Source organism: Rhinoraja longicauda, chromosome 36, assembly GCF_053455715.1.
Source record: "Rhinoraja longicauda isolate Sanriku21f chromosome 36, sRhiLon1.1, whole genome shotgun sequence".
Classification (NCBI taxonomy): domain Eukaryota; kingdom Metazoa; phylum Chordata; class Chondrichthyes; order Rajiformes; family Arhynchobatidae; genus Rhinoraja; species Rhinoraja longicauda.
The window spans coordinates 11,736,069-11,759,244 of NC_135988.1; the positions used below are offsets into that span (position 1 = coordinate 11,736,069).

Here is a 23,176-nt window from a genome sequence, read left to right on the forward strand (position 1 = left end):
ACTACACGAGGTGGTACAGTAGAACTCACGGTGCCTGAGACCACGGTTCGATCCTCGCCTCGGGTGCTAACCGCGTGGAGTCTGCACGTTCTCCCGTGGATTTCCTCCGGGTGCTCCGGTTTCATATCATATCATATCATGTATATACAGCCGGAAACAGGCCTTTTCGGCCCTCCAAGTCCGTGCCGCCCAGCGATCCCCGTACATTAACACTATCCTACACCCACTAGGGACAATTTTTACATTTACCCAGCCAATTAACCTACATACCTGTACGTCTTTGGAGTGTGGGAGGAAACCGAAGATCTCGGAGAAAACCCACGCAGGTCACGGGGAGAACGTACAAACTCCTTACAGTACAGCACCCGTAGTCAGGATCGAACCTGAGTCTCCGGCGCTGCATTCGCTGTAAAGCAGCAACTCTACCGCTGCGCTACCGTGCCGCCCTCCCACATCACAACGACGTGCGCGTTTTTGTAGGTTTAGCTTACTTTGGTTTAGTTTCAAGATACAGCGCAGAAACAGGCCCTTCGGCCACCGAGTCTGGGCCGACCGGAGATCCCCGCACATTAACACCACCCAACACACACTAGGGGCAATTTTATATTTTTATATATAACTTAAACACTTAATCTGGAAACCTGTACGTCTTTGGAGTGTGGGATCTCCAAACTGGTCTTGGAGAAAACCTAAGGTATTTATACAATACAATACAATACAATACAATATATCTTTATTGTCATTGTACCCAGGGGTACAACGAGATTGGGAATGCGCCTCCCATACGATGCTGGAGTAACTCAGTAGGTCGAGCAGCATCTTGGCAGAGAAGGGATGGGCGACATTTCGGGTTGAGATCCTTCTTCAGACTGATGTCAGGGGGGGCGGGACAAAGGAAGGATATAGGTGGAGACAGGAAGATAGAGGGAGATCTGGGAAGGGGGAGGGGAAGGGAGGGACAGAGGAACTATCTAAAGTTGGAGAAGTCGATGTTCATACCGCTGGGCTGCAAACTGCCCAAACGAAATATGAGGTGCTGTTCCTCCAATTTCCGGTGGGCCTCACTATGAGGAGGCCCATGACAGAAAGGTCAGACTGGGAGTGAGAGGGGGAGTTGAAGTGCTCAGCCACCGGGAGATCAGGTTGGTTAAGGCAGACTGAGCGATGGTGTTGAGCGAAACGATCGCCGAGCCTGCGTTTGGTTTCGCCGATGTAGAGAAGTTGACATCTAGAGCAGCGGATGCAATAGATGAGGTTGGAGGAGGTGCAGGTGAACCTCTGTCTCACCTGGAAAAACTGTTTGGGTCATTAAACCCACGCAGGCCACGGGGAGAACGTACAAACTCCATGCAGACAAGCAGCCGTAGTCAGGATCGAACCCGGGCCTCTGGCGCTGTAAGGCAGCAACTCTACCGCTGCGCCACCAGGTTAATCGGCCTCTAAATTGTTTCTAGCATGTCGGGAGCCGATGCAAAAATGGGATAATGTTGAACGAGCGGGTGATCAGCAGGGTCGGCGTAGACTCGGCGGTAAAGGCCCGTTTCCATGTCGTGCCTCTGAAAGTAAAATGAAAACTAAGATGCACCGATATAAATTGCCTGGTCATAGATAGATAGGTACACTCAGTCCATTATTCAATGCACAGACCCACTCATGGATATCTCATCTGTACAAACTCTCTGAAGCTGTAACCCTCTGTTAAATTCATGACTAATTCTCACCCCTGCGCCTTTTTTAACGCAAAAGGTAAATGCAGCAGATGTTGAAACTGTGGAGTAAGGTCAGAAAATGTTGGAGTCACTGATGAAAAGTCACTGTCGTGAAAAAATATATATTCCTCGGCCCACTACAGCGATCTGCCAAACAGCTCCAGCATTTTCGGCGAGACCAAACGTAGACTGGGCGATGGTTTCGCTGAACACCTTCGCTCAGTCCGCCTGGGCCTACCTGATCTCCCGGTTGCCAAACACTTTAACTACCCCTCCCAATCCCACGCTGACCTTTCTGTCCTGGGCCTCCTCCATTGTCAGAGTGAGGCCCAGTGCAAATTGGAGGAACAGCACCTCATATTTCGCTTGGGCAGCTGACACCCCAGCGGTATGAACATTGACTTCTCCAACTTCAAGTAACCCTTGCTTCCCCAGTCTCTCTGTCCCACCCCCCACCCTAGTCGATGTCCTAGTTTCGCTGTCGTCCCAGTGAGTTTCGTTGTTTGTACAACTTGTTTTCACCTAGCCCACAGCCAACAATGGACTGCTTCCTTGATCATGGTTACTTTTTCGTACATCTTTCATTTCTTTCTGTCTCTTTCTCTCACCGTCTATATCTCTCGTTCCCCTCTCCCCTCGGCTTTCAGTTTGAAGAAGGGTCTCGACCAAAAACGTTGCTCGTTCCTTCTCTCCAGAGACGCTGCCTGTCCCGCTGAGTTACTCCAGCGTTTTGTTTAGTTTAGAGATACAGCGTGGAAACAGGCCCTTCGGCCCACCGAGTCCGCGCCGACCAGCGATCCCCACACATTAACACTATCCTACACACACTAGGGACAATTTATACTTATACCAAGTATACAAACCCAAGCCAATTAACCTACAAACCTGGTATTTATTCACAAAGTGTTGGAGTAACTCAGCAGGTCGGGCAGCATCTCGGGAGAGAAGGAATGGGTGACGTTTCGGGTCGAGACCCTTCTTCAGACTGATGTCAGGGGGGGCGGGACAAAGGAAGGATATATGTGGAGACAGGAAGATAGAGGGAGATCTGGGAAGGAGGAGGGGAAGAGAGGGACAGAGGAACTATCTAAAGTTTAACCTACAAACCTGTACGTCTTTGGAGTGTGGGAGGAAACCGAAGATCTCGGAGAAAACCCACTCAGGTCAAGGGGAGAACGTACAAACTCCGTACGTGGTCGGGATCGAACCCGGGTCTCCAGCGCTGCAAGGCTGCAACTCTACTGCTGCGCCCTTTGTGTCTACCTCCAGCATTTTCCTGAGCCTCCCCGATCAGATCCCAGCGTCGTGCTCCAGTAAATTCCCTGAGAGTTTGTGGCCGGGTGTTAATAAGCTGTTGCTGGCGCTACAGCGAGGTGGATTGCTGCCTGTCCTGCTGTCAGGCGGTGATTGATGAAGCCTCTGTCTTTCTCCCACAGACTGCCACAGGCTCAAGGGTAGAAGCTCGAAGATCCTGCGGTTAGATTACTGTGCTTCAGAGAAAGAGTTCAGCGAACAGATGCCTGCACAGTAAGTGGCAAGTGGTTTTACTGACAGAATGGAAAGGAAATATCTAATCTATAAATGTAAAGGCCGTGTTATCCAGAAGGTGGAAACCACAAGATGAAGACAGCTAAACAATTATTTCTTTTTTACCTGGAGTGCCCTGTGCATTCCAATCACTGTCGTGGGTAGTTCAGAAGAATATCATTCTTCTTCTAAGCATTTAATAATAATATAGATAAGGATACAAGAGGAATGTTCGTAAGCCTCGGAGCTAGTGGAATCAAGGGATATGGGGAGAAGGCAGGCACAGATACTGATTGTAGATGATCTGCCATAATCACAATGAATGGCGGTGCTGGCTCGAAGGGCCAAGTAGCCTCCTCCTGCACCTATTTTCTATGTTTCTGTTTCTAAGTGATAGGAGCAGAATTAGGCCATTCGGCCCGTCGAGTCTACTCCGCCATTCAATCATGGCTGATCTATCTCCCTCCCCCAACCCCATTCACCTGACTAAGATAGACACAAAATGCTGGAGTAACTCAGCGGGACAGGCAGCATCTCTGGAGAGAAGGAATGGGTGACGTTTCGGGTTGAGACCCTTCTTCAGACCCGACCCAAAACGTCACCCATTCCTTCTCCCCAGAGATGCTGCCTGTCCCGCTGAGTTACTCCAGCTTTTTGCTTCTATCTTCAGTTTAAACCAGCATCTCCAGTGCATTCCTACACCATTCTCCTGCCTTCTCCCCATAACCCCTGACAGCCCTGATTGAAGGATATGTCTTACTAGGATTGCTTGGCGTGTAAAGGTCTGCGTTGATAGTTGTTGACTTTCAGAGCCACATAGAGGATGCAGGAACCTTCGGCCCATCAAGGGCGTGAGAGCAATTCTTGCTGACCAGCACGCCGTATCTACACTAGTCCCACCTGTCTGCGTTTGACCCATATCCCGCTAAAACCTCTCCCAACATGTGCCTATCTAAACACTTCTTAAACATTGTGATAGTCCCTGCCTCAACTACCTCCTCCGGCAGCTTGTTCCATGCACCCACCACCCTTTGCGCTTATAAAAAAAAAGTTGCCTCTCGGGTTCCTATTAAATCTTTCCCCCCTCTCACCATAAACCTATGTCTTCTCTATTCCCCTACTCTGGGCACGAGACTCTATGCGTTTACCCGATCTGTTCCTCTCGTGATTTTGTACACCTCTATAAGATCACCCCTCATCCTCCTGCACTCCAAGGAATGAAGTCCTAGCCTGCCCGACCTCTTCCTGTAGCTCAGGCCCTCGAGTCCAGGCAGGATCCTCGTAAATCTTCTCTGTACCATTTCCAGCTTGGCAGCTTCTTTCTTATAGCACGGTGCCCAGAACTGAACACAATACCCTAAAGGTGGCCTCACCGGCATGTTTCGATCTGACAGCTGTTCCTGTTTGCAGGTTCGAAGAGCTGCACAGACACTTGCCGTTACCGGAGTACACCAGGAACGACGGAAAACTGAACCTTGTCTCCCGGTTCCCAGAGGAGACGGCAAAGTCGCAGCTGGAGCTGAGAGTGTGCAGTGTGTATGGTGAGCAGTGACCTATAATTAAGGTTGCCAACTGTCCCGTATTAGCCGGGACGTCCCGTATATTGGCCTAAATTGGTTTGTCCTAAATTGGACTGCCCTTGTCCCGTATTAGGCCCGGGGGTCGCTGTAGGCCCAGACAGTGTAGGCCCGGACACTGTAGGCCCGGGGGCTGCTGTAGGCCCAGACAGTGTAGGCCCGGACACTGTAGGCCCGGGGGCTGCTGTAGGCCCAGACAGTGTAGGCCCGGACACTAGGCCCGGAGGCTGCTGTAGGCCCGGACAGTGTAGGACAGTGTAGGCCCGGACACTAGGCCCGGGGACTGCTGTAGGCCCGGACAGTGTAGGCCCGGACAGTGTAGGCCCAGACAGTGTAGGCCCGGACATTGTGGGTCCGGACAGTGTAGGCCCAGACTCTGTAGGCCCGGGGGCTGCTGTAGGCCCAGACAGTGTAGGCCCGGGGGCTGCTGTAGGCCTAGACAGTGTAGGCCCGGACACTGTAGGCCCGGGGGCTGTAGGCCCGGGGGCTGTTGTAGGCCTGGACACTGTAGGCCCGGGGGCTGCTGTAGGCCCAGACAGTGTAGGCCCGGACTCTGTAGGCCCGGGGGCTGCTGTAGGCACAGACAGTGTAGGCCCGGACACTGTAGGCCCGGGGGCTGCTATAGGCCCGGACAGTTTAGGCCCGAGCAGTGTAGGCCCGCGTGTCTCCTAATGGAGGTTGCGTAGCAACCCGCCTCTCTGCCTGGGCGGCCACCGTTGGTGGAGTGGGAGCACGTGGCTACTGGCTGGGCGAGGTCACGTGGGGCACGGGGCAGTGACGTCACCTTTTGTCCCTTGTTCGGGAGTGAGAAAGTTGGCAACCCTACCTACAACTGTAAAGGGCCTGTCCATTGTCAGAGCCTTGCCTCTGTTGACCCCTGCACTGATCATCACATTATTGCAGCAGCGACCTTCTCTCCTGCATATGTTCTGCCGGGCAGAACGTACAAACTCCGTACAGACAGCACCCGTGGTCAGGATCAAACCCAGGTCTCTGGCGCTGTGAGGCAGCAACTCTACCGCTGCACCACCCTGCCACCCCGGGTTTTGCAGCTCCCCTGTTTGGGAGGAGAACTTTTACGTCTTAGAAAGGACCGTGGGAGCAGAGCAAGGGTTGGTTCCTGAGTTTGGAGGGTTTTCCTTTAAGGAGATTCAGTGTGGAATGGGCCTGATATAGACATTAAAAAAAACTGCAGATGCTGGAAATCTGAAATAAAAATGGAAAAAGTTTGGAAATACTCAAGGGGACAGGCAGCATCTGCGGGAAGAGAAACATAAGCCGTCCATTGCAATGCTCGAAGTAGAACAGGAGGTTTTGGTTCAACACCGCATACAACATCTCCCACATTGCCTCAACGCCACGCCAACCTAGATTTTTCTCTTCATTTCACAGGAGTCACAAGTCATAGATCTCAGAAACAGGCCCAACATCCCACCTCATTCACGCCGGCCAAGATGACCATTCACACGAGATACATTTGACCCATGTGTAACCCATATCCCTCTAAACCTCTCCTATCCCTAGATTCTGATGGACCTCGACCCAAAACGTTACCCATTCCTTTTCTCCAGAGATGCTTCCTGACCCACTGAGTTACTCCGGCATTTTGTTTCTATCTTCGATGTGTAAACCAGCATCTGCAGTTCCTTCTTGCACACAGCGTGGAAACTGTCCCACAATGACGTAAATGTCCCATCTGCACCACTCCCACCTGCCAGCGTTTGGGCCATATCACCCTTAAACCTCTCCTATTCATGTACCTGTCCAAAATGTTTTTTTAAATACTGGAAGCAAAGATACTAGAGGAGCAAGATAGACCACTCGACCCTAAAAACTGTAGTACGTCACGGCGCCATTTTAGTCGGCAGAAACTTGCAGAAACATTTAAAAAGAAAAATACCAAAAATCTGTGAATTGATAGATGAGATATATTCTGCATTTTAATGCTATCTTCACACATACTGTTCCCCCAAAACACTGATTACACTGCGAGAGGCATAGCCGAACGGCGGGTTTTGCTTACTAAAATGGCGGCCGTTCCTCTCCTTTGCGTACTAAACTTCAGTATAGGCGATTTCAACAGAGCGGTCCATCTTGTTCCTCTAGTATCTTTGATTGGAAGTGAGTTGTCCACCTTCTGTCTCTGAGGCAAGAGTGTGACCCAGTCAAGCTTGGCTGTCAATGGTGTCATGCCACCTTAGTGAAGATCAGAAATCTCCTGTGTGAGAGGCCTTCGGCCCAGCACCTTTGACCAGAGGGATTCTTCTGAGCGACATCACTCGTACCATTCTAAAAAACAGATCTCCTGATTAGGGTTGCCAACTGTCCCGTGTTAGCCGGGACATCCCGTATTTTGGGGTAAATTGGTTTGTCCCGTACGGGACCGCCCTTGTCCCGTATTAGTAGGGTTGCCAACTTCCTCACTCCCAAATAAGGGACAAAGGGTGACGTCACTGCCCCGCGCCCCACGCGATCTCACCCAGCCAGCGGCCACGTGCTCCCGCTCCACCAATGGCGGCCGCCAATGGTGTGTGTGAGTGAGAGTGTGCGTGCGTGTGTGTGAGAGTGTGCGTGCGTGTGCGTGTGAGTGAGAGTGTGTGGGAGTGTGCATTTGCGTGTGAGTGTGTGTGTGTGTGTGTGACAGTGAGTGTTTGTATGTGTGTCTGTGTGAGTGAGTGTGTGAGAGTGCGTGTGTGAGAGAGTATGTGTGCATTTGCATGTGAGTGTGAGTGTATGTGAGAGAGTGTGTGGGAGTGAGTGTGTGTGAGAATGTGTGAGAGTGTGTGTGAGTGTGAGTGAGTGAGTATTTGTGTGTGTGTGTGTGTGTGAGAGTGAGTGTGTGTGTGTGAGAGTGAGTGAGTATTTGTGTGTGTGAGTGAGTGCGTGTGTGTGAGAGTGTGCATTTGCATGTGAGTGAGTGTATGTGAGAGAGAGTGGGAATGAGTGTGTGTGAGTGAGTGTGTGTGAGTGTGTGTATGTGTGTGAGTGAGTATTTGTGTGTGTGTGTGTGTGAGTGAGTGAGTATTTGTGTGTGTGTGTGTTTAGAGGCTATTTTTGACAAGGGATGCCTTGTTGTTTTGTTGCAGGCCTGAGTCTGGACGATGGGAATAAGGGTAGCACGAGCCTCCACCTGGAGCTGACCGACACCCTTCACATCCTGGTCCATGTTGAACCACCAAAGGAAGACCGGAGCGCCCTGGAGAAAGGTACATCAGAAGCTCGCTGTCGCTCTCTCCACCGCACTGTACTCTGCCGTCCTTGAGATCCTGTGATTTAGTTTAGTTTAGAGGTATAGTGCGGAAACAGGCCCTTCGGCCCACCGAGTCCGCACCGACCAGCGATCCCCGCACACTAACACTAAGCTACACACACTGGGGACTATTTACACTTTTACCAAGCCAATTAACGTACAAACATGTCCGTTTTTGGAGTGTGGGAGGAAAACAAAGATCTCGGAGAAAACCCGCGGGGAAAACGTACAAACTCAGCGTAGACAGCACCAGTAGTCGGGATCGAACCCGGGTGTCAGGCGCTGTAAGGCAGCAACTCTACCGCTGCGCCACCGTGCCGCCCGTGATGTTTTGTAGCGTTACCATGTCTTCATTGGTTTGGAGTCAACTTGCAGTGTTGCTGGTTTTATAACGTGGTGGATCAACAGTGTCTGAACCGTCGTCAAACAAAATGGCTGCACAGTGGCGCAGCAGTAGAGTTGCTGCCTTACAGCGCCAGAGACCCGGGTTTGATCCTCACCACGGGTCTGTACTGAAGATAGACACAAAATCCTGGAGTAACTCAGCGGATCAGGCAGCACCTCATCAGAAAAGTGACGTGTTAGGTCAAGACCTTTCTTCAGAAAAACCCGAAACGTCACCCATTCCTTTTCTGCAGAGATGCTGCCTGACCTGCTGAGTTACTCCAGCATTTTGTGTCTGTCTTCGGAGTAAATCAGCATCTGCAGTTCCTTCCTACGGGTGCTGTCTGGTACGGAGTTTGCACGTTCTCCCTGTGACCTTGTGGGTTTTCTCCAGGTGCTCCGGTTTCCTCCCACACTCCAAACAAGTACAGGTTTGTTGGTTAATTGGCCTCTATAAATTGCCCCCGGTATGCAGGATAGAACTAGTCTATGAGTGATTGCTGGTCGGCAGGGACTCAATGGGCCAAAGGGCCTGTTTCTATGCTCTATATAACTAAACTAAACTATTCTTGCTATTGAGGGCGTGCAGCGTAGGTTCACTAGGTTGATTCCCGGAATGGCGGGACTGTCGTATGTTAAAAGGCTGGAACAATTATGCTTGTATACACTGGAATTTAGAAGGATGAGGGGGGATCTTATTGAAACATATAAGATAATTAGGGGATTGGACACATTAGAGGCAGGAAACATGTTCCCAATGTTGGGGGAGTCCAGAACAAGGGGCCACAGTTTAAGAATAAGGGGTAGGCCATTTAGAACGGAGATGAGGAAGAACTTTTTCAGTCAGAGAGTGGTGAAGATGTGGAATTCTCTGCCTCAGAAGGCAGTGGAGGCCAGTTCTTTGGATGCTTTCAAGAGAGAGCTGGATAGAGCTCTTAAGGATAGAGGAGTGAGGGGGTATGGGGAGAAGGCAGGAACGGGGTAGTGATTGAGAGTGATCAGCCATGATCGCATTGAATGGTGGTGCTGGCTCGAAGGGCTGAATGGCCTCCTCCTGCACCTATTGTCTATTGTCTATTGTCTAAACAAAATATCTTGGAACAGAAAAACAACAGATGCGGGAATTGTGGCACCATTTTCGATATGATAGATGTGATAATTGACAATTAGATAGGCACATGCAGGGAATAGAGGGATATGGATCATGTACAGGCAAACATGATCAATGTAACTGGGCATTGTATAAACATTGTGGGCCGAAGGGCCCATTCCTATGCTGTACCCCTCTATGCTGTACTTAAGTATCCAGCAGGTCAGGCAGCATCCAGGGTGAGAGAAACAGAGGCAATATTTTGCTCCGGTCCAGATCGAATAGATTGGGTAGACGCACAGAGCTTCGTGCCCAGAGTGGGGGGAATCGAGAGCCAGAGCTCACAGGTTAAAGGTGAGAGGGGGGAGAGATTTAATAGGAACCTGAGGGTACCTTTTGACTCCACGGGTGAGCTTTCCGAGGAGGTAGTTGAGGCAGGGGCTATCTCATCGTTTAATTCACAAAATGCTGGAGTAACTCAGCAGGTCAGGCAGCATCTCAGGAGAGAAGGAATGGACGACGTTTCTGGTCGAGACCCTTCTTCAGACTGAGCCCTTCGGGCCCTTCGGCCCACAATGTTTATGCGATGCCCAATTACACTGATCATGTTTGCCTGTACATGATCCATATCCCTCTATTCCCTGCATGTGCCTATCTAATTGTCAGACTGAAGAAGGGTCTCGACCCGAAACGTCGCCCATTCCTTCTCTCCCGAGATGCTGCCTGACCTGCTGAGTTACTCCAACATTTTGTGAATAAATACCTTCGATTTGTACCAGCATCTGCAGTTATTTTCTTATATCTCATCGTTTAAGAAACATTTAGGCAGGTACATGGATAGGACAAGTTTAGAGGGATATGGGCCAAATGCAGGCTGGTGGGACTAGTGTAGCTGGGGCATGTTGGGCCAAAGGGCCAGTTTCCACGCTATAAGACTCTATGACTCTTCTTCGGAACTGGAATGGTAAAGAAATAAACAAGTGCAAAGTGCATAAAGTGGAGTGGAGTGGTGAGAAAAGAGGGAATGTCTGTGACAGGCAGCAGCTTGAAGGACACAAGCTAACCGCTTATAGTTAGCGTTAGAAGAGAGAAAATGAACACATTGGCTGAACGAGGTACAGAAGAAGTGGAGGTAAAAGGGAAAGATCCCTGAAATTGGTATGTGTACGAAGGAACTACAGATGCTGGTTTAAAGCGAAGGTGTTGATGATGGTTATGAACAATTGCAGCAGGATCTGGGTCGATTGGCCAGGTGGGCGGAGGAATGGTTGATGGAATTTAATACAGAGAAGCGTGAGGTGTTGCATTTTGGGACGTCGAACAAGGGCAGGACCTACACAGTAATCGGTAGGCCTCTGGGTAGTGTTGTAGAGCAGAGGGATCTAGAAGTACAGGTTCCTTTACAGAAAAGAATGTATTCAAGAGAGAGCTAGATAGAGCTCTTAAGGGCGGCACGGTAGCGCAGCGGTAGAGTTGCTGCTTTACAGCGAATGCAGCGCCGGAGACTCAGGTTCGATCCTGACTACGGGTGCTGCACTGTAAGGAGTTTGTACGTTCTCCCCGTGACCTGCGTGGGTTTTCTCCGAGATCTTCGGTTTCCTCCCACACTCCAAAGACGTACAGGTATGTAGGTTAATTGGCTGGGTAAATGTAAAAATTGTCCCTAGTGGGTGTAGGATAGTGTTAATGTACGGGGATCGCTGGGCGGCACGGACTTGGTGGGCCGAAAAGGCCTGTTTCCGGCTGTATATATATGATATGATATGACATGATAGCGGAGTCAGGGGGTATGGGGAGAAGGCAGGAACGGGGTACTGATTGAGAATGATCAGCCATGATCACATTGAATGGCGGTACTGGCTCGAAGGGCCGAATGGCCTCCTCCTGCACCTATTGTCTATTGTCTATTGTTCATGGTTCCTTGAAGTTCGAGTTGCAGGTCGATACGGTGGTCAAAAAGGCTTTTGGCAATTTGGCCTTCTTCAGTCAGAATTTTGAGCGTAGAATTTGGGAGGCCATGTTGCAGTTGTATAAGACGTTGGTGAGACCGCATTTAGAATAATGTGTTCAGTTCTGGGCACCATGTTATAGGAAAGATGTTGTCAATCTTGAAAGAGTTCAGAAAAGATTTGCGAGGATGTTGCCAGGACTCTTGCATGAGCTATGGGGAGAGGTTGAGTAGGTAGACACAAAATGTTGGAGTAACTCAGCGGGACAGGCAGCATCTCTGGAGAGAAGGAATGGGTGACGTTTCGGGTCGAGACCCATCTTCAGACCCGAAACGTCACCCATTCCTTCTCTCCAGAGATGCTGCCTGTCCCGCTGAGTTACTCCAGCATTTCGTGTCTACTTTCGATTTAAACCAGCATCTGCAATTCTTTCCTACACACAAGAGGTTGAGTAGACTGGGTCTCTATTCCATGGAGCACAGGAGGATCAGGGGTGATCTTATAGAGGTGTACAAAATCGTGAGAGGAATAGATCGGGGAGATGCACAGAGTCTCTTGCACAGAGTAGGGGAATCGAGGACCAGAGGACATAGGTTCAAGGTGAAGGGGGAAAGATTTAATAGGAATCCGAGGGGTAAATTTTTCACATAGAAGGTGGTGGGTGTATGGAACAAGCTGCCAGAGGAGGTAGTTGAGGCTGGGACTATCCCATCGTTTAAGAAACACTTAAACAGGTACATGGATAGGACAGGTTTGGAGGGATATGGACCAAGCGCAGGCAAGTGGGACTAGTGTAGCTGGGACATTGTTGGCCGGTGTGGGTGAGTTGGTCCAAAGAGCTCGTCACTATAACTCTATAGATACAATGTGCTGGAGAAACTCAACGGGACAGGCTCTGGAGAAAAGGAATAGGTGGTGTTTGGGATTGAGACCCTTCTTCAGACTGAGAGTCGGCGAAAGGGAAACGAGAGATAGAGACGGTGAAGTAGAGAGATGTAGAACAAACGAATGAAAGACATGCAAAGAAAGTAGACAATAAAGGGGACAGGCCGTTGTTACCAGCCCCAGCTCACAATGGCCTGTTCTCTTTATCGTCGTTAACTTTTTGCACATCTTTCGTTTGTGGAGGGGAGGGGAGCCCATGTAAAGATAGGCCAGGGTGCGAGTGGGGAGGGAATTCAAATAGCAGCAACCAGGCACTCAAGTTGGCCAATGCAGACACAACACTGAGGCTCAGCAGTGAGTCACATTGTGCCCCGAGCAGTGTTCTTGCATTTGCGTGACACCAGGCAGTGAAAAGACTTGTTAGGGCTTTTAACGGCTATTTACTGTTGGGAAAGATTAATATGTCTTCATCGCCGCTTCTCCTGGTGTTGCCAAAACCCGTGGAATGTGTAATAAACTGCAGACGTTAGTCTGTACCAAAGATAGACACAGAGTGCTGGAGTAACTCGGCGGGGGCAGGCAGCACCTACTGGAAAACGTGGAAACTTGACATTTTGGGTTGGAGCCCATCAACTGGATTAGACAATAGACAATAGGTGCAGGAGTAGGCCATTCAGCCCTTCGAGCTAGCACCGCCATTCAATGCGATCATGGCTGATCACTCTCAATCAGTACCCCGTTCCTGCCTTCTCCCCATACCCCCTCACTCCGCTATCCTTAAGAGCTCTATCCAGCTCTCTCTTGAAAGCATCCAACGAACTGGCCTCCACTGCCTTCTGAGGCAGAGAATTCCACACCTTCACCACTCTCTGACTGAAAAAGTTCTTCCTCATCTCCGTTCTACCTACCTAACTCTATCCTATGGGCTCTATCCAGCGCAGGGTTTTCTCCGGGATCTTCGGTTTGCTCCCACACTCCAATGACGTGCAGGTTTGTAGGTCAATTGGCTTGGTATAAATGTAAATTGTCCCTCGCGTGCGTAGGGTAGTGTTAATGTGCGGGGATCGCTGGTCGGCGCAGGCTCAGTGGGCCGAAGGGCCTGTTTCCGCGCTGTATCTCCAAACTAAACCAATCTGAAATAGCTGGGAAGAAACTGTCGCTGAAACGATGAAGTTCTGTAGGGACCTTGGCTGGAAAGGGCGCAGAAAAGCGTTAGGAGGATGTTGCCAGGACTTGAGGGCCTGAGCTACAGTGAGAGATTGAGCAGGCTAGGACTATTCCTTGGAACATGGGAAGATTGAGGGGTGATCTGATGGAGGTGTAGAAGATCATGAGGGGAATGGATGAGGTGAATGCTCAGTATCTTTTAACCAGAGTAGGGGGATCCAAGAACCAGAGGGCGTAGGTTTAAGGTGAGAGGGGAACAATTCAATCGGAACCTGTTTCCACACAAGGGGAGGTGGATATATGGGGGAAACGAGCTGCCAGTGGGGGTTATTGAGGCAGGTACTGTACAGCATTTCAGAGACATTTGGACAGGTACATGGATGGGAAAGGTTTAGAGGGATATATATGGACCAAACGTGGGCAGGTGGGACTAGTGTAGATGGGGCATCTTGGTCAGCATGGGCAGGTTGGGCCGAAGGGCCTGTTTTTGTGAATCTGTGATCCTGTAATTGTAAATAGTGACTGAACATAGAGTTCCACTAATTGAACAACTGTGGCTCAGGGAGACAATAGACAATAGACAATAGGTGCAGGAGGAGGCCATTCGGCCCTTCGAGCCAGCACCGCCATTCAATGTGATCATGGCTGATCATTCTCAATCAGTACCCCGTTCCTGCCTTCTCCCCATACCCCCTGACTCCGCTGTCCTTAAGAGCTCAATCTAGCTCTCTCTTGAATGCATTCAGAGAATTGGCCTCCACTGCCTTCTGAGGCAGAGAATTCCACAGATTCACAACTCTCTGACTGAAAAAGTTTTTCCTCATCTCAGTTCTAAATGGCCTACCCCTTATTCTTAAACTGTGGGCCCTCGTTCTGGACTCCCCCAACATTGGGAACATGTTTCCTGCCTCTAACGTGTCCAACCCCTTAATAATCTTATACGTTTCGATAAGATCTCCTCTCATCCATCCTCACAGAGGAAGAGTAGGACAGAAATGTGACAGTGATGGAGGATTTGACGATAGATAACATCTTCTCGAATCAAGAATGAGAATTCCTGAGGGTCTCTTAGTCCGGTAACTCATAGTGGTCGGAGAGCAACCTGGAGAGGTGTCTCGACCCGAAACGTCACCCATCCCTTCTATCCAGAGAGGCTGCCTGTCCCGCTGAGTTACTCCAGCAGCTTGTGTCTATCTTGAGAATATATCTAGTTGTCTTGGTCCACGTTGGAACAAATAGCAGAGGATGTTCCCAGGCACGAGGCCCACAATGAAAACTAGGATGAGCATGTTTGGGATAATAATGTCTGGATTTTAGTCTGAACAACATGTACATTGGCACAGAAGCAGACAGAACAGGAGACTAAGACATGGCTTAATACATGTTTCCCGAAAACATGTTTCCCCTCAGGCAAACGTTATAGAAGTGTGAAAACGCACACCTCCAGATTCAGGGACAGTTTCTTCCCAGCTGTTATCCGGCAACTGAACCATCCCGCCACAACCAGAGAGCAGTGCTGGACTACTATCTACCTCATTGGAGCCCCTCGGACTATCCTTGATCGGACTTTGCTGGCTTTACCTTGCACTAAACATTATTCCCCCTGTATCCATACGCTGTAAATGGCTCGATTGTAATCGTGCGTTGTCTTTCCGCCGACTGGACAGCGCGCAACAAAAGCTTTTCACTGTACCTCGGTACACGTGACAATAGGTGAAACTGAAACTGTACGATTTTTCTCTTCAACGAAAGGCTAGCCCCTTGAGACGCATTCAAAGTAAAGGCTCACCCTTCCTTTCAACATGACCAAGCTGACGCCCACAGGAATCATTGTCCGTGTTGATATCTGGGGATTGTGATTGTGGGTCCCAGTCCTGCTCAAGGGAAGCTGGCTACATTTATGGGAAACGTTTTCAAAGGGCACCCTCGTGCCACTCTTTAGTGACTGTCGTGTTCATAAGTTCTCGGAGCAGAATTATCATATCATATCATATATATACAGCCGGAAACAGGCCTTTTCGGCCCTCCAAGTCCGTGCCGCCCAGCGATCCCCGCACATTAACACTATCCTACACCCACTAGGGACAATTTTGACATTTACCCAGCCAATTAACCTACATACCTGCACGTCTTTGGAGTGTGGGAGGAAACCGAAGATCTCGGAGAAAACCCACGCAGGTCACGGGGAGAACGTACAAACTCCGCACAGTGCAGCACCCGTAGTCAGGATCGAACCTGAGTCTCCGGCGCTGCATTCGCTGTAAAGCAGCAACTCTACCGCTGCCATTCGGCCCGTCGAGTCTACTCCGCCATTCGATGGCGGCTGATCTACCTTTCCCTCTCAATCCCTCACTCTCCTGCCTTCTCCCCGTATTCCCTGACACCCGAACTAATCAGTGTGTTTTTAACAGCAGTCCTTGCCAGCTTGAAGGGGGAGTCTGTAGACGATGCAGTCATGAGAAGGTTGAAGAATCCAAGCGAGTGGCCTGGAGCGTTATGGCACATCTACTCCAGCAAGGACACCGAGAAGATCAAGGAGTTTTTACAGAAGGTAACTCGGTTTACATAGATACATAGATACAATAGACAATAGATGCAGGAGGAGGCCATTTGGCCCTTCCAGCCAGCATAGAAACATAGAAACATAGAAAATAGGTGCAGGAGTAGGCCATTCGGCCCTTCGAGCCTGCACCGCCATTCAATATGATCATTCCACAGACTCACCACTCTCTGTGTGAAGAAATGTTTTCTCATCTCGGTCCTAAAAGACTTCCCCCTTATCCTTAAGCTGTGACCCCTGGTTCTGGACTCCCCCAACATCGGGAACAATCTTCCCGCACCGCCATTCATTGTGATCATGGCTGATCATCCAGCTCAGTAGCCTGTACCTGCCTTCTCTCCATACCCCCTGATCCCTTTAGCAAAAAGGGCCACATCTAACTCCCTCTTAAATATAGCCAATGAACTGGCCTCAACTACCTTCTGTGGCAGAGAATTCCACAGACTCACCACTCTCTGTGTGAAGAAATGTTTTCTCATCTCAGTCCTAAAAGACTTCCCCCTTATCCTTAAGCTGTGACCCCTGGTTCTGGACTCCCCCAACATCGGGAACAATCTTCCCGCACCGCCATTCATTGTGATCATGGCTGATCATCCACAATCAGTAACCCGTGCCTGCCTTCTCCCCATACCCCTTGATTTCGCTGGCCCCTAGAGCTCTATCTAACTCTCTTTTGAATGCACCCAGTGAATTGGCCTCTACTGCCTTCTGTGGCAGAGAGTTCCACAGATTCGCAACTCTCTGGGTAAAAAGGTTTTTCCTCATCTCAGTTCTAAATGGCCTACCGCTTATTCTTAAACTGTGGCCCCTTGTTCTGGACTCCCCCAACATCGGGAACATGTGTCCTGCATCAATCCCTTAATAATTTTATCTGTTTCTATAGGACCCCCTCTCATCCTTCTAAATTCCAGTGTATACAAGCCCAGTTCGTTCATTCTTTCATCATATGACAGACCCCGCCATCCCGGGAATTAACCTCGTGAATCGATGCTGCACTCCCTCAATAGAAAGAATGTCCTTCCTCAAATTTGTTCCTCCTTTGACGCAGAGGCCTGTCTTGTGACCGAGCGTGCTGTTTGACGCTCAGATCTTGCACCGTTAATTGGGCATGTGTTGGAGGCAGAAACATTGGGAGAATCTGACGCCTCTCACACTCAGAGCGCAGGTTTATCTACTGAATCAACGGCCGCTGGAATTATCTTTTTTGTTTAAACCAAAAATAATTTAATCAATTATTTACAATAAAATGTACAGTACGAAATAGATCAAATCAAACCCCACCACCGTAATACAGGTCAAACAAGTCATCAGTCTGAAGAATGGTCTCGACCCGAAGCCTCACCCATTCCTTCTCTCCCGAGATGCTGCCTGACCCGCTGAGTTACTTCAGCGCAGCGGTAAAGTTGCCTCCTCACAGCGCCCGAGACCCGGGTTCTATTCTGACCACGGTTGCTGTCTATACGGAGTTTGCACGTTCTCCCGGGTTTTCTCTGGCAGCTCCAGTTTCCTCCCACGGGTTTGTGGGTAAATTGACTTCAGTAAGAGTTGTAAATTGTTTCCAGTGTGTGTAGGATGGCGTTAGTGTACGGGGATCGTTGGTCAGCGTGGACTCTGAGGGCCCAAGGGACCTCTTTCCGCGCTGTATCTCTAAACTAGCGCGGCACGGTGGCGCAGCGGTAGAGTTGCTGCCTTACAGCGAATGCAGCGCCGGAGACCCGGGTTCGATCCCGACTACGGGTGCCGTCTGTACGGAGTTTGTACGTTCTCCCCGTGACCTGCGTGGGTTTTCTCCGTGACCTTCGGTTTCCTCCCACACTCCCACACTCCAAAGGTTTGTAGGTTAATTGGCTTGGTAAATGTAAAAAATGTTCCTAGCGTGTGCAGGATAGTGTTAATGTGCGGGGATCGCCGGTCGGTGCGGACTCGGTGGGCCGAAGGGCCTGTTTCCGCGCGGTATTTCTAAACTGGAAACTAAACTAGTGGGTGACTTCAATAATACTTTGGGTGTGATGGTAGTTCAACGGATTAGTTCAATAGTGCGGGAAATAACCTGTAAAGTTCCCACCCCTTCCTTGTCTTGTTCAACTAAGCTCGCCCTCTGAGACTGTGATAGGAAATGCCATATGTAAAGCAACATCTCCAGGTTGCCAGGCTTTCTGAAATCTTCAAACAGAAGGAGGCAGCAGCTTACTACAACGGTGAATGTTATACATCTCTGAGGGTAATCCGAACCAGCGTAGATCAAAGGCATGTGTGTTGTGCTCTTTGTTGCACAGCTTGTACAGTTCAGAGCTTGGAATCGCTCCAAGCCCACTGGGACACCACATTGCCGGGCGATTCCTGGGCTGGTGGGCACTAATCCACCAGCTCCACACTGGTGTCCAGTCCACTGTAACTGTCTCGGAGTCTGACGGTCTCGACCTGAAGCGTCACCCGTTCCTTCTCTCCAGAGATGCTGCCTGTCCCGCTGAGTTACTCCAGCATTTTGTGTCTATCTCCCTGTACGCCCAGCCCAGGCACTGCAGGTAGTGTTGGCCAAGGCTACACTGCCTTTTTACCTTTTAGCCATGGAGTCATGCTGTGTGGAAACAGGCCCTTCGGCCCAACTTGCCCATGCCGACCAATACCATCTACACTAGTCCTGCCTGCCTGCATTTGGCCACAATAATCCTCTACACCGTGTATATACCTGTCCAAAATTTGTTAACGACCGCCCCGACGTGCAGCGGCAGCGTCTTCGCCCGCCTCGGATCGCGGGGCTTGGGTCGGCCCGCTGCGGACCTTTCACCGTCCGGCGCGGCCTGGAACGTGGCACCTTCAACCGCCTGACCGCGGGAGAAGACGGCAGGGGAAGAGAAAATACATTCTGGCCTTCCATCACAGTGAGGAGGGGACTGGAGGAGGCTCACTGTGATGGATGTCTCTTTTGTTTTGTGTTGGTTTGTGATTGTGTGTGTGTTATTGCTTATTTTTATTGCTCTTATTGTTGGACTGTGGGAAACGGAATTTTGTCCAAAATACTTGTTTTTTTAAGATGACAATAAAGGCTATTCTGATTCTGATTGTATCTCTTTCAACTACCTCCTCTGGCAGCTCATTCCATGTACCGACTACCCTGTGTGTAAAAAATAAAGTTGCCCCTTAGATTCCTATTAAATCTTTCCACCCCTCACATTAAAGCCTCTTCATTCCCCTCCTCTGGTAAAAGACTCTGTGCATTTACCCTCTCCCTTTCCTGATTTTATACACCTCTATTATATCACTGTCACCCTCCTGCGCTCCAAGGAATAGAGTCCCAGCCTGCTCAACCTCTCCCTATATATACCAGGCCCTCGAGTGCTGGCAACATCCTTGTGATGGTCACGGTGGCGCAGCGGTAGAGTTGCTGCCTTACAGCGAATGCAGCGCCGGAGACCCGGGTTCCATCCCGACTACGGGCGCCGTCTGTACGGAGTTTGTACGTTCTCCCCGTGACCTGCGTGGGTTTTCTCCGAGATCTTCGGTTTCCTCCCACACTCCAAAGACGTACAGGTTTGCAGGTTAATTGGCTTGGTAAATGTAAAAATTGCCCCTGGTGTGTGTAGGATAGTGTTAGTGTGCGGGGATCGCTGGGCGGCACGGACTCGGTGGGCCGAAGGGCCTGTTTCCGCACTGTATCTCTAAATCTAAATCTAAAAAGAAAATCCAGCTTGACGACATCCTCAAGAGTTCTCAGCGGATCGACGAGAGGAGGAGGAGGAGGTGGGGGGGGTAGGTTTTGAACGCTGTAAGTGTTGGTTAAATGGAGGTTCTGCCTTGTTACCAGGTGCTGACGGAGGGAGATTCTGAAGGCCAGGATCAGCAGCCAGTACAGAGCTGTTACCTGGACCAGGCCCTGAGGGCTAGGCTGCTGGAGGAGAGTGGCCTCAGAGGCAAGGCCGTCCTGCAGTTCCGAGGCGACGCGGTCCTCATTCCCACTGCAACCTCCTATCAGGTAAAACCACCGACCACTGGGCCGTGATTTCATTTATGTATACACTTTCAGTTTAGTTGGGGCGGGCACGGTGGCGCAGCGGTAGAGTTGCTGTCTTGTAGCGCCAGAGACCCGGGTTCCATCCTGACCGCGTCAGGTCCCTGCCTGCACGTTCTCCCCGTGGGTTTTCTCCAAGATCTCCGAGATTGGCGGCACGGTGGCGCAGCGGTAGAGTTGCTGCCTTACAGCGAATGCAGCGCCGGAGTCTCAGGTTCGATCCCGACCACGGGCGCCGTCTGTACGGAGTTTGTACGTTCTCCCCGTGACCTGCGTGGGTTTTCTCCGAGATCTTCGGTTTCCTCCCACACTCCAAAGACGTGCAGGTTTGTAGGTTAATCGGCTTGGTGTAAATGTAAATTGTCCCCAGCGTGTGTGTTTGTAGGATAGTGTTAGTGTGCGGGGATCGCTGGTCGGTGCAGAACCAAAGGGCCTGTTTCCACGCTGTGTCTCTAAACTAAATTTATGAAGTTGGGTTGGCACGGTGACGGTCTCTTTAGTTTATTGTCACGTGTACCGAGCACAGGGAAAACCTTGTGTTGCATGCTGACCAGTCAACGGAACGAGCAGCTACCCAGTCTGAAGAAGGGGCCCCACCCATCATTTGTCACCACAGATGCAGTCTGACCCTCAGATGGAGTTAGTCCAGCACATTGTGCCTTGTCCTTGGTGTGGGCCGGCCCCATCCTCTCTCTCTCATTCTCTGTCCCACGCAGGTCCAGTACTTCAGCAGTTGTATCTCCGTCACCAAGCAGTTCGTCTCGCCCGAGCACGTCCAACACTCGTTCACATCGCCGCCTCTCGCCAGGGACAGCCGGTCTCTGGTGCAGCACACACACAAACTACAGGTAGGGGGGGGGGGCAGGGGGAAAGGGAGGGGGGGCGGGACAGGGAGGGGAGGTGGGTAGAGGAAGGTGAGGGGAAAGGTGGGGGGGGGGGGGGAGGGGGTGGAGAGAAAGAGATGGGAGGGGGAGGAGAATCAGGATGGAGTGAGTTGGAAAGGGTGTGTGGATGGAGAAGGTCAGGGTGGGAGATGGGTGGTGGAGGAGGAGGGGAAGATCAAGAGAGGGAGGGGAAGGGAGGAAAGAGGGAGAGTAGAAGAGAGAGGGGGTGGAAGAGAGGGGGTGGAAAGAGGGGGGGAAGAAGAGGGGGGGGAAAGGAGGGGGAGGGGGGGAAGAGAGCAAGAGGAGGGGGGAAAGAGGAGGGGGAAGGAGAGGGGAGAGGAGAGAGTGGATGGGAGGGGAGAGGGAAGAGGAGAGGAAGAGAGGGAAGGAGAGGAGAGGAGAGGAGAGGAGGAGAGGGAAGGTGTGAGGGAAGGTGTGAGGGAAGGAGAGAGGGGAGGAGAGAGGGGAGGAGAGAGGGGAGGAGAGAGGGGAGGAGACAGGGGAGGAGACAGGGGAGGGGAGGGGAGAGGGGAGGGGAGAGGGGAGGAGAGAGGGGAGGGGAGAGGGGAGGAGAGAGGGGAGGGGAGAGGGGAGGAGACAGGGGAGGAGAGAGGGGAGGAGAGAGGGGAGGGGAGAGGGGAGGGGAGAGGGGAGGGGAGAGGGGAGGAGAGAGGGGAGGAGACAGGGGAGGAGACAGGGGAGGAGAGAGGGGAGGAGAGAGGGGAGGGGAGAGGGGAGGGGAGAGGGGAGGAGAGAGGGGAGGAGAGAGGGGAGGAGAGACGGGAGGAGAGAGGGGAGGAGAGAGGGGAGAGGGGAGAGGGGAGGGAAGGGGAGAGGGACGAGGAGAGGGACGGGGAGAGGGACGGGGAGAGGGACGGGGAGAGGGACGGGGAGAGGGACGGGGAGAGGGACGGGGAGAGGGAAGGGGAGAGGAAGGGGAGAGGGGAGGAGAGAGGGGAGGAGAGGGGGGAGGAGAGGGGGGAGGGGAGAGGGGAGGAGAGAGGGGAGGAGAGAGGGGAGGAGAGAGGGGAGGGAAGGGGAGAGGGACGGGGAGAGGGACGGGGAGAGGGACGGGGAGAGGGACGGGGAGAGGGACGGGGAGAGGGAAGGGGAGAGGGGAGGAGAGAGGGGAGGAGAGGGGGGAGGGGAGAGGGGAGGAGAGAGGGGAGGAGAGAGGGGAGAGGGGAGAGGGGAGGGAAGGGGATAGTGGATGGGAAGGGAAGGGGGGGGGTCAGGGTGCGTGGCCACGACTCCTTGTTCCTATTAACATGGACCGTGCTGCTCCTCGTCACCTGTTAAACCGACGCCTGCCTTTGTCTCCTCAGATGAAGAGTATCCTGTTCGACACGGTGAAGGACTGTGTGGAGACATTGGCAGCTACATCACCAGCCTGAAGAGCAGCCCCTCAGGCTCGCACTGACAATGAAAAACGACAATAATAAAATGAATGAAGTTTTGTAATATAACACTGTTGGACTTCCAGTTCTTCCTGCTCCTCGATCAGATTAGTTTAGAGATACGGCGCGGAAACAGGCCCTTCGGCCCATCGTGTCCACACCAACCCCCCTCCCGCACATTAACCCTATCCCACACACACACTAGGGACAATTCTTTTACATTTATACCAAGCCAATTAATTTTAAAACCTGTACATCTTTGGAGGCAGGCCCTTCGGCCCACCGGGTCCGCGCCGACCAGCGATCCCCGCACACATTAAAACTATCCAAAACCCTCTGGGGACAATCTTTACATTTACCAAGCCAATTAACCTACAAACCTGCACGTCTTTGGAGTGTGGGAGGAAACCGAAGATCTCGGAGAAAACCCACGGGGAGAACGTACAAACTCCGTACAGACAGCGCCCGTAGTCGGGATCGAACCCGGGTCTCCGGCGCTGTAAGGCAGCAACTCTACCGCTGCGCTGCCCTTCATTGTGATCGTTCAAAGAGATACAAGATACAGTTGTATAAAACGTTGCCGAGACCGCGTTTAGAGTATCGTGTCCAGTTCTGGGCACCGCGTTGCAAGAAAGACGTTGTCAAGCTGGAAAGGGTACAGAGAAGATTTAGGGGGATGTTACCAGGACTCGAGGGCCTGAGGCTATGGGGAGAGGTTGAGCAGGCTGGGATTCTGTTTCTTGGAGCGCAAGAGGATGGGGGGGCGGGGTGATCTTATAGCAGAGTAC

General features: G+C 51.3%; 1 protein-coding gene across 1 annotated transcript in view; it reads left to right on the top strand.

The window, feature by feature from the left end:
• LOC144610285 (putative JmjC domain-containing histone demethylation protein 2C) overlaps positions 1–22,445 on the top strand; it is a 50,952-nt gene extending 28,507 nt beyond the window's left edge. Inside the window, exons 13-19 of the mRNA XM_078428874.1 lie at positions 3,146–3,236; positions 4,647–4,777; positions 7,900–8,019; positions 15,950–16,089; positions 19,904–20,071; positions 20,824–20,955; positions 22,317–22,445. Of these exons, the coding sequence (XP_078285000.1) occupies positions 3,146–3,236; positions 4,647–4,777; positions 7,900–8,019; positions 15,950–16,089; positions 19,904–20,071; positions 20,824–20,955; positions 22,317–22,385 (851 nt within the window). The 3' untranslated portion in view covers positions 22,386–22,445. The remainder of the gene's footprint in view (positions 1–3,145; positions 3,237–4,646; positions 4,778–7,899; positions 8,020–15,949; positions 16,090–19,903; positions 20,072–20,823; positions 20,956–22,316) is intronic.
• Positions 22,446–23,176: the final 731 nt, after the last annotated feature.